At 41.6% G+C, this 11269-nt stretch overlaps 1 protein-coding gene across 2 annotated transcripts in view; it reads right to left on the bottom strand.

The window, feature by feature from the left end:
• Nucleotides 1-2476: 2476 nt before the first annotated feature.
• Nucleotides 2477-11269, bottom strand: part of pum1 (pumilio RNA-binding family member 1) — a 31725-nt gene continuing 22932 nt past the window's right edge. For both annotated transcript variants that reach the window (XM_059349615.1, XM_059349614.1), the window contains exons 16-23: nucleotides 9922-10192; nucleotides 8174-8303; nucleotides 7540-7674; nucleotides 6671-6808; nucleotides 5878-6003; nucleotides 5545-5666; nucleotides 5199-5391; nucleotides 2477-4196 (exon numbers count right to left, since the gene is read on the bottom strand). In XM_059349615.1, the coding sequence (XP_059205598.1) occupies nucleotides 4065-4196; nucleotides 5199-5391; nucleotides 5545-5666; nucleotides 5878-6003; nucleotides 6671-6808; nucleotides 7540-7674; nucleotides 8174-8303; nucleotides 9922-10192 (1247 nt within the window). In that variant the 3' untranslated portion in view covers nucleotides 2477-4064. The remainder of the gene's footprint in view (nucleotides 4197-5198; nucleotides 5392-5544; nucleotides 5667-5877; nucleotides 6004-6670; nucleotides 6809-7539; nucleotides 7675-8173; nucleotides 8304-9921; nucleotides 10193-11269) is intronic.

Genomic DNA, 11269 nt, shown 5'->3' with positions numbered 1-11269 from the left:
GCACGCCATTGTTACACACCTTTACAGGTTAGCTCCCGTTGCCTCGCTGTGATTGGCTGAGCTCACACCTGTACCTCACAGTAATTAATATTCATGAGCTACACGCGCCGTAGCCTACTTGTGTCGCCTAGCAACCGCTCGGTTTAGCTAACCGTTACTGCTCAAAATTGCAAGGCGGACAAAACAGCTTTTAATCCTTATTTTTTTTATGCCACAATTTGTAATAAAAATGATAACAGCAATCACACTGTGAACCTTAACCTTCCAGTAGCTTGAACTGGTTGGTATTGGTTAGCCAGTTTTAGCGTGTTAGCCACAACAAACACGCTAAAACAGTGAGCTTTAAAGTTATTCTTGACCAAAATAATCTTCTATTACTGTCTGTGGCAGTGGACGGTGCGTGTTCAGTTTTATTTACAACCTCAGATGCTGCTGAAAGGCAGGGGGGAAAGCCATTTCTGGACCGTATAAAACTATTTTGTCAAACTACCAATTGGTTTGTTAAATGTTTTCTAGTGATACAACAAAAAACAAGTGAAAGAAAGGAGAAATAAAGTGTCATCCTACTTTGTTGGTTGGTAGCGTTTTACAGTCCCTTTCTTTTGTTTTGACAATCTTCTTTAATAAATAAAAATACGGAAAACTAGTGAGCCCCTTATTTCACTACTCCTGGGGTCACAGCTGACTGCACTGAACTGTTGCACATATTTGTCACACTCTCACCTGTCCCCCTCAAAACGATGCCAGGTAGGAACTGCTTTTACTCTGAAGGGGATATGAAATAGTAACATAAATGTTAAACATGTTAACAAGCTTGGGTTTCTCCTAAATGTAGTCAGTTACTTATTTATTTTTGTAATTACTAATGCAGCATATTTGACCCCAGAAAGGTAATCTCATCTAAATACTTTTGGATTACTGCAAAATCAAACATTAACATTTTTTAGAGCTTATACTAAAAAAATGGGTTATTATTTTCTCTTTAAACAGCTCAAAACATTTTCAATGCAAATAAAATGCATTTTGCATATTCAGCATCTACAGTATAGTCAAATCAAATTACACTTACAAAAAAGTGCTGGTGCAAACTTTAGGTCTACTGTGTGTATTCTACAACATGTGGGATGCTGTATTTTTAATCAAAGGCCACATTGAGGGAGCACTTACTCAAAAAAGTTCTTCCATTTTCAATGCAAATAAAAAAAGGTAATAAACTCCATTATCCATGAATTCTCATTTTAAAAAGACAAATGTTAGTTACTGTGGGTTACCATTAACAAAACCTTTTCAAAGTGCCATATTTTAAAGTTGTCATCCTAAATGTAATCAAGTAATCCTTTAAAATGTAACTAATGTGTAATGTAATCTTAGCCTTCATGTAATCCATTACAACACAACCCTGCATGTGTAAATATATAAATAAATACAATTACAAATACCATGAATGGTAATGACAATATTTTTTTAATAATACAACCTACTTCTGTAAATCCAAAAGAATAATTTGAAACTACTATACCATTACTTAAATGGATATGGTAAACCAAATTAAAATATGTACAGAAACTAAGGATACAGTAGCCTTATGTCTAATTTAATCTACAACTTTGTATCTGAAATCTTGAAACAGAGCCCATCTACAAAGCAAGTAGACCAGACAAGTAATACACCAGGACCCATATTGAGCAAAATGAATGAATAGAATGACCACAAACTAGCTGACACAGTAAACACAAGTCCACTGGAGGTCAGGACCTCAGGGTTATTGCCCAGTTTTAGCTGGTAATCCACAAAAAAATAGCTATAGACTCAAGCAGCTGACCACAGCAGAGCTTACATTTCCTTTCAGGTGTTTGAAAATCACTGCAGGTAATGCACCCTCACTTCCTCAGGGTTTATGATGATCCGCTTTAAGAAATCAACAAAGCCATAGGATTACTGCCACCAACTTCACACCCAGCCTGACTTGTTTTTCAAAATAACATCCTGTCTGTCTTTGCCAATGCTCCAAACAAAAGATGGACAAGTCAAGGCAGGATCATTTTTGCCTTTATGTCTACTGAAAAGATACAATTGTAAGAGGGATGGTGTGTTGATAGACACCCTCCCAACACTGCAGTGCAGTCTGAGGATCTCTCGTTGCCAACCTTGGGGTCATTACTCATGTCAAAAGTATAATTATTGTAGTACAATTACATTGCTGGTTGCCGTGCGAAGATGCCAGCCTTTTTAATCAGTCACATTTATGAAGAAACTAGAGCAAGCGCCCCAGCACCTCTCTGACTCATGCTGTGTAGTCGCTGTCTTATCACTGCAGACACATTCATTCAGATGGCTGAAATAGAAACTATGGCACAGATCCTGCTCCTTTTTCTTATAAACAGACACTTAAAATAAGTAAAACAGCAGTTTGCCTGCTCCTTCTCTTCATCCTGCGTGAGTGCATCAAACATGCAATGAAACACACTTGAGACTGTTAAATTTTCAAAGTTTTTTTGTTCAGTTTGGTTTCAAAATAAAGATCACACAATTGTTTAGAGACAATCTACAACAGGAGTTACAAAAAATAGTTGCCCAGGCAATAAGCATACACAGGTTCTGTTAACTATACACATATGGTTACAGGTGTGCTCGTAGTAAATATACACAAGGCTGCTCCAAATGTACACCGCGCTGTGGCGGGCTGCCTCTCTCACCCAAAAGGACATGGACAGTATGATACAGCACTTACAGCACTAGAGAAATGCCAAAAAACACAAGAATCTCCTCTGTACAATCCAAGGGTTTACCCCTCTGAAAACAGTCATGGGTAATAGAGGGGGGGTTAAATGAGTAAAAGTTATTTCTCCCACCCAGCCAGCATACACATGACACATTTCATGGGGTAAAGCATTCCTATAAAAAGATCTTAAAAAAAGGTCAAAAACAAAAAAACCTTCAACATAAACCAGAAGACACCACTAAGTCTAACAGAACGTGTCCAATTGGGAGTCAGTGGGAGATCGACGTCTTAAGTTAAGCAGTGACAAGATAAAGATAAAACCAAGCGTGGCGAATCTTTGTACAAGTACTACGCTGTATAGAAAGGGCTTTTCAAAACAAAAATTTGATATTACAATTTACAATATACAACAACTCATATGTCACAACCAAGGAGGTGAGAATATACACTGAAATGCACAGGGTTTTTTTTCTAAGATTTTTTTTTTCAGAGTGAGCTTTTTTTCATTTTTCTTCTCATACCAAAAAGGGTGGTAAAGCACTTTTACATTACAAGGGTTTACAAATGTACAATTATACAGTCAGAAGTATGTGGTCACTACTAGGATACATTATAGATACAGATTCAACATCAAAAACCAGAAAAACTACAAAGTTTTATATATATATTTATATATATATGCAAAGGTCTACACCAAGTATACACGTTATATTTATAGAAGCAAGACCAGAAAACGAATCTCCCATGCTAAATGATCTGTCTGCTGGTTAGCTGATGGCGTGTGTGTATTCGTCTATGATTCTGTGACGTCTTGACAAATTAAATACTCGTTCCATCTCATAGTGGTAAATAGCTAGGATGGGAGGAAGAGGGGACACTAGGATTGTGTGTGCAGCAGTAGCAAAAAGTGAAATGATTTTTAAGTTCTTCAGAAAAGAGGAAATGAAAGGAAAAAGAAAACAAAAAAAAGAAGGAGGGAGTGGAGCGATCAGCGGAACAGGTCTCACACCTCTCTCTCCACTCCCTGCACGCCTTCCCTCCCTCCCCCAGTTCAGTGGGCCTGGGCTCGGGTGGGGGAGGGGCAACAAAATCTGACAAAAACTAAGGCTGCCTGTAGCAACAGGCTCCTCCCGAAGGGTTGTCATGGAAACAAGGGTACGAGGGGTGCTCAACGTCCTCGGTGAGCAGAATCTGGAGGGGGAAAGTGGGCGCGATGCCCTCTGAAGGGTCAGACAGGAGGAGGGTGGGGCTGGTAGACATGACAGCTTAAGGAGGGTGAGGTGAGGGTGGTAGGGGAGGAGGTGGTAGACATGGTTTCAGGCTGGAGGGAGGGGGAGTCGGATTACATGATGCCGTTAGGAGGGCCACAGAGCGGACCCAGGTCAACGCCGTTCTTCATGTAGTACTTCTCCAGCTTGGCCAGGATGTGTTTCCCATACGTGTACTTCCTCAGGGTGGAAATGTGAGGCCGGATCTGTGCAGAGACACAAACACAATGTTCAAACTGGATCGTGCACCTCCAACACGCCCTTTTTTGGCGATCCCCCTTCATTTGTGTTTGCACTACAACAACAACCCCAAACACCAACAAGCCATTTATCTCGAAATCAATGACAACTTGTACTCATGTCAGCTTCTGTGTCGTTGCCTAGGGAACCATTGACACCAGCGACCGGATAAAGATTTATTGATGTGCAGGTAAGTGAAGGGTTGGGCTGATGGGTTGACAAGAGACAGGATTTTTTATTTCCCTTCAGGGACTTTAAGTCAAAAGGTTGATATAAAGCGCTGCAACAATTAGTCAAAACAAATTTGATCAAAGACAACTGTGATAATCATTTGTGGGGTTTAAAAAAAAAATCAATTTTAACTTGTGTTATGGGTAACTGAATTCATTGGTTTGCAACTGTTGAACTAATGAAAGTGAGGGTTGTTAACTGTCTGGAGAGTTAGCAACGCTCATGTTCATTAGCACCGTGTTTTAGATCCCGAAAAAGGTGCCACGCTGTAAGAAAATGTATTAAAAACAGAATGCAATTATTTTCAAATAACCTACATCCAACTAAATACAGCACAGAGACAAGATATTTAATGTTCAAACCTTCTTTTGATTGCTATGAAGGGATCATATTTAAAAAGAGCCATTAATTATACCATGTAGTCCTGAAAGAATTTCTCCTCATTAAACTGCATTTTAAAAAGGCTCATGATGTCAATATGGTTCATCCACATCTGTCTTTTATCTCCGTTAAGTGTTTTTTTCTTTTTAGAGCCTTTTACTTTTCCAAAGCATGTGTGAAAAAGGACAGAGGGTTTGCAGATTTTAAAGCCCCGAGTCAAATTTATGGTTCTGGGCTTTATAAATGAAATGGACTTGATTGTCTAAAACATTGACCTTGAAGAGTTTTTATAACAAGCTCCATTATCCCAACATTTTGATGGGACACATACAAAGTCCTTTCCTCTTTCTACCTACCTTGTGCATTACGATCTTGCGCTGGGTGGGCTCGGCCACGTCGATCATCTTCTGCACCACGTAGTTGGCGTACTGGTCCTTCATCATGGTGTATAAGGCACTGTGGGGGCCCTCAGTCAGGCTGCACACCTCGTCTATCAGCACTGCCCGTTCTGCCCGTGACGCGTGGGTCACACACTTCTCCACCACATTACTAGGGGAAAGAAGGGAGCGGTGAGTGTGAAGTGTCATTAAAAGAAGAAGAAAAAAAAAAAGGCTGGCTGCAATTGCTGAAAAACGAAAGCAGAGGCAGTTTTAAAAAAGGAAGAGGAAAAGATAAGACGAAACCATGTGTTGGTGTGTTTACCTGGCAAACTTGTGCTGGCTGAGTCCCAGGACATTGCCTCTGATCTCAGCCACTATCTTGCTCTTATCCTCAGCTCGGCCGTGCTCCAAAACGTGCTGAATCACATAGTTGCCATACTGGTCCTAAATAAAACAAACCACACAGACACATTAACTAAAACGTGAGGACACCAGCTGGTGCTTCTGACGTCACATCAAACATGCAGCCAACTTCAAAAACCTGGACTAGGGATGCATCTAATTTCAGCCAACTTGCGATGTCACTATCCAGAAAAAACATAACTGGTGGAAGAAGAAAGACAGCAGCGAGTACTAGCTTGTGTGTGCGTGTTACCTGCACCAGCTGCTCTGTGTGTTGATGGAGCTCCTCCAGTATAGGCAGCGTCTGTTCAGGAAGGCAGTGTTCGAGAATGCGCTGGATGACTCGGCAGCCATAAGGGTGGGTGGAGAGGGCAAAGACCTGAGAGACAAATAATTACACGTGTTTACTTGATCAACACATTCACCGAGCGGTCCTGGAGGTCAGAGAGTTGAAGATGGCACAAATCTTCCTTTGTTCAAACCGTTTTCATTAAAAAGGGGCACAGAAAGTCTGTGGGATTACAGCAGCAAATGATCATAGGCATACTTTCACACACCCTGCCCACCCCTGCAGGGAAGGTGAAGGCAAATTCCTGACATGCTTTCAGCTCCACAAACAAATCTGAGCCATCGTGTAGAAAACATGCCGTTACACAACATGCAAATGTGTGCGAAGTGAAACCGGTGAGATATACTGTCAGATCATCCTGAAACCTTTCGTTACTATTTAACAAAAAGGAGCATGCACGGACACAAAATCTCTTTTAACACTTTATGCTAATGTAACATTTAGCTGGCGGATAGAAGATGGCTGTTGCCACTGGGCTGAGGTTTTTGTTGCCATGGCAACGATACCCTGTCCCTGGAAAGGACTGGGTATGTGTCTATGTACTTTGGCGGTGACAATATGCTTGCAGCCGCGAGGCAGAGTCGGTGTATGTGTGTGCACAAGTAAATGTATGTGTGGATGTCAGCCAAGCACCGGCAGGCTTCAGTGATTGAATGTGGAAATATTTTGTGAGTGCGCGCTCACAGAGGGGACCCACCTGTCCCTTAAAGGCGTCTATGATGAAGTGCAGAGCGTGGGGCTGGACACACTCGATACACTTTTGCACCACGTGGTTACCGTTCTGGTCCTTCACACACTTCAACACGTGGCCGTCCAGCTCCCGCACCATCTCGCTCTGCAGGGAGGAGGAGAAGGGGGACAGAGGCGGAGGAAGAGGGAGAGCAGAGCCAGAGGCAGAATGTGGAGAGAGGGACATGTAATTGTTTGTGAGAAATCAAATATTGCCTGAAAGCATTTTCCAACCTTTCCTTCATTTTTCACAGTGGCTCACAGCCCAACAAATAACACTGGGCTTTGAACAGTCGCCCTGAGGAAATCTATTGAGGTCCATTAAGGAGAGATGGATACCTTTCTCGCACATACACTCGTACTTTTCCCTGAAACCACTGAATTTAAGCACAATTATTTCCTGTTGACATTCAGCTAGATTTGTCTTAACACCTGCAGTTCAACATTTGCATATAAACTGTGGTATCATTAGCCTCATTCATCGTTGATGACAGAGTGCCTGCGAGGAGCCTGCTGCTTCAAAAGGCAGCACCAACATAAAACCCATAATGTGCATGAAAAATGCTATTTCAGCGTGAGGAGCGCACCCCTTTATCGATGCAGTATTCTGCTATATAAACAAAAATTAGTGATCCATGGGCCATGCGCAGTCAATCACGACTGAATTACGAGCACATGGATAGTAGATATGCTTTAAAATTTAAACTCCTCAAAAGGATAGTTAGCTTAATTTCTCACAGTAAAAGTCCCAAATCACAGCAGGCTTATGGCAGGAAAGGTTTAATTAAGGACGTTTCTAAGGAACAGTCTGTTTACTTCAGAAACTAGTGTACTTACAATGACCTGCTGATCAGAGGGGATGAACTCCAGAGCCTTCTGAATGACCCTGCAGCCGTACATCTGCAGAGCCAGAGACAGGACATGACCCCGGATCCTCTCTGCCAGAGCCAGCTTCTGGTCTAGGCTGCCGAACTGGAACAAATGCACACAAATAAGCTTGTAAATCCTCAAATCCGTTTGATAATACACAACATAAATATCAAGTGCAGAGAATCATTGACTGAGATGCCATTAGTTAAATAAAGTTTTGTACACTTTTGATCGTTAGGATCGGGTCGGTGTCGTAATCTAAACACCAGACTGGATCTGTATACCGCATCTTATCACTAGGCGTTACACTTATTAGTAGCCACTACCGGGAAGAACATAATGAGACTGAGAGATCCCAATTATGAATGTAGCTACTTATTGCAAATAGCAAGCTATCCAAAACCAAACAAACACTCCAACATGCATCAGCATGTAAGAAATCACAGTACCATTTTCAATGTGGACTACTGTATTTGTCACAATGTGCCTTCGAGGCAAATTCCAGTTCAGCCAGTTTGCATAAAATCAAACCAGTTTCAGCTCGTACACAGACTGTACTGGTAAAACCCGAAATGAACCCAACTCCACTTTTCACACACACCTCAAAGAACTTCTGGATAACATAATTTCCAAAGACGTCGACCATGAGCTGGTAGGCCGCCTGCAGTATCTCACTGAAGACAAGCTGGCGCTCCGCTGAACTGGCTCGCTCCAATTTCAACTGGATAAATCTGTTAGAGACAGAGAGGATAAGCATTATATTAACAACAGATACCTCTTGTTTTGTTATTCTTCAGTTTCATTTTCTAGCTTTTGCAATGTATAAAGGCCTCATGAGAAAGTATGCAGCCTGCTCTCCTTAAACCCACTTAGTATATAAAGTGGATTCACGAAGTTTGGATGAACTTGAAGACAAAGACAAATAACCACATCAGACAGAGACAGAGCAATAAAGCGAAACAGATGTACAAAGACAGAGGGAGCGCTTCTCCTGTATCTTTAACCCGAGGGAACAGCCAGACAAAAGGAGATGAAAATCAGAGTGGAGAAAAGACAAGAAGGAGGAACCAAGCAGTCTGTGAGGTGAAGTGATGGATGCCAGGCAAAAGGCATAGATAAAAAGGGCCGTGATGTTGAAGAGACGGAGGAAAGAGAACGTCTGGAATGTGCAGACTGGACGTCACGGTGTATTAATAGATCATTTCAGTGGAAAAGTGTCGATGAGGCAGGGCTGGTTTAACCCAGACAGACCCAGAAACCAGAGCCCCAGAGTGGGCCCCCAAGTAAGACCATCTTCTCTGGATTGTATCATATAAAGAGGTAGAGATGGTAACACATCAGTGACACTGTTCTGCTATCAACTTGAGAATATAGCACCTCAAGAGGTAATATAACACAAGCTGACTGTAAAAAGAGGCCATGTTTAAAACAGAACTGTCAGGTTCACAGTCTATATAGTCATATATATATAGTCTAAGGGCTGTAACTTTGAAACATTAGCACATCCAGCCTGTTCACCCTTTGCGCTGAACATAAACTGAAGCATGAACTTTGATCCAACACTCCACTAGACTTTTTCCAGAAGTGGCCCCTGTATGCTGTGAGATCTGGGGCTGTCCCAAACTAAGGTTGACAAATTGTGAAGATAATGTGAAATCTTTGTTGCCAACAGAAAACAGTGTGTCTGGCATCAGTGGATGTGTCTTAGTGCAATCTAGGACCAAAGATTTAGTGACCAAAGAAAGTTTACCACAAAATTTTGACATTGTGAGATATAAAAAAGGGGTAATGCACCAATTTGACTCATGACCATTAGTTAATTTGTCGTGGTTATTATATTCTAAAGACAGCTGTATAACCTCTTCTGTGGCTCTGGAGGAGCTTTTCCAAGCCTGAGAGAATGGCTTGCTTAAGTCTCAAAATATAAATTTCAACAGGATCAATCACGTTTGACAAACGCTGGCATATACCCATCAGGACAAGGTTATTAAATGAAGGCTGACACAAACTCTCTGACCCCATGGGAGCTAAGGGTTATGACACATGCACAATGTAACTGGTATTGCATTGTTAGAGGGTAAGAGCAGATTGAGTTGGACATAAAGGGATGGAGTCTGCTCAGGTGCTCTTTGGGTCTGTCCTTGAGCGCACAAAAACAGTTGATGCTGCAAAACAGCAGCAGCTATCAACATTCCCTCGTGTCTTTATTTTTCATCCAACACTGCGGGGGCCTCAGTGAAAATTAAATAACCATCCCCGTGCTCTACTCAGTGATCTTTGTGTGTGTGTGTGTGTGTGTGTGTGTGTGTGTGTGTGTGTGTGTGTGTGTGTGTGTGTATGTGTGTGCACCTGCTGCCGTGCTGGTCCTGGCTGAACTCCATGATGTGGCCAGCGATGTCTCTGAGCTGCAGGTTGGGGTAGCGGTTGTTCCTGAAGTCCTCCAGCAGGCGGCTCCGGCCCGACGGCATCACGTCCGACATACCGTAGCGTAGCCGTGACGACGGGAACAGCTGGCTGCTGGGTGAGAAGAGGGAGGAGCCTGAGCTGGCGGCGCTGCGGTACTTGGCCTCTGCTCCTGGAGCTGCAGAGATGAAACGCCCGCTACCATTGGTCAGGCCTCCTGTGGGGTTGGAGACAATAGGGAGGTATTGTTAGACTGAGGGTTTGAACAGCGCCAGTTCTAACAGTCAAATAATGCTCAGACTCAAGAAAGCATGCTGGATTAAAGTAAATCTCACAGAAATACAGAGACCTGAACCAAAAAACCAAACCATGCTGAACTTTAATTTAAAAATACTGAATTTTCTTCCCATGTATACAAACAGATATCCAAAGAAGTGGAGACATGTACAACTTATAGTGGCAAAAACAATATTTTAAATCCGTAAGTCAATAAATAGAAGTAAAAACGAATAAAATAAGTAAATGAGGAACACATTGTTTGGGTCCTACATCAGTACTTGGTGCATGGCAATTTGTAAAAGCCAGGGGGAAATTAATCTCTCTCTCTTCCACTGAATCCTCAAATGCTGCAGTGATTATGTGCATGGGTTAATATGGATTACTTTTTTAATTGATGACACTGCAGTACTAAAGTTTCAAGATTATGAAAATTAAATCATGGCTTTGCAGCACAGAAACAGAGCACTGGATGGCAGCACCGCCTCGAATATTAAACTGGCCTACACTAAGAATAATTATCCTTCATTAAATGTATTAGACTGCTGTATAAGTGGTAACCTGCTGTGTATTTAAAAGTCAAATACTTTGTCTCAAACTCAAACCGTTTTAAAGAGGGATCAGTCATGTAGTAGTGAATGATTTGGGGTTTTATTGCATTTGCGTCTCGTACCGTTTTGTTTGTATTTTCTTGTTTTGAGCTTTTAATAAATATGGACATGTTGTGTTTTTTATTGTCTCTTGTGTATTTGTTGTTGAGCTTAGACTATAAATTATGTGGTGTGTGGCATTGATTCATGCTAAACAACTGTCTCTGTACAAATATACATTAAATAAATAAACACACAAAAAACTAGTTTTCTCCAGCAATGTATGTACCAGGTGGTAGCAAAACACTTGATAGATCTTGTTGCTGGTAGAGGGGAATGATTTGTAACCTGGTAATAAGTTCAAATATTCCAGTTAGTGTCTGTACACAGTGTAGCTCAGCTTTCACACTTCAAAAGCTGCTATTTAT

The sequence above is a fragment of the Centropristis striata genome, chromosome 14 (genome assembly GCF_030273125.1).
Source record: "Centropristis striata isolate RG_2023a ecotype Rhode Island chromosome 14, C.striata_1.0, whole genome shotgun sequence".
Lineage (NCBI taxonomy): Eukaryota > Metazoa > Chordata > Actinopteri > Perciformes > Serranidae > Centropristis > Centropristis striata.
Note: the sequence above shows the minus strand (reverse complement) of the source record. Positions and strands in the feature narration are given on the sequence as shown.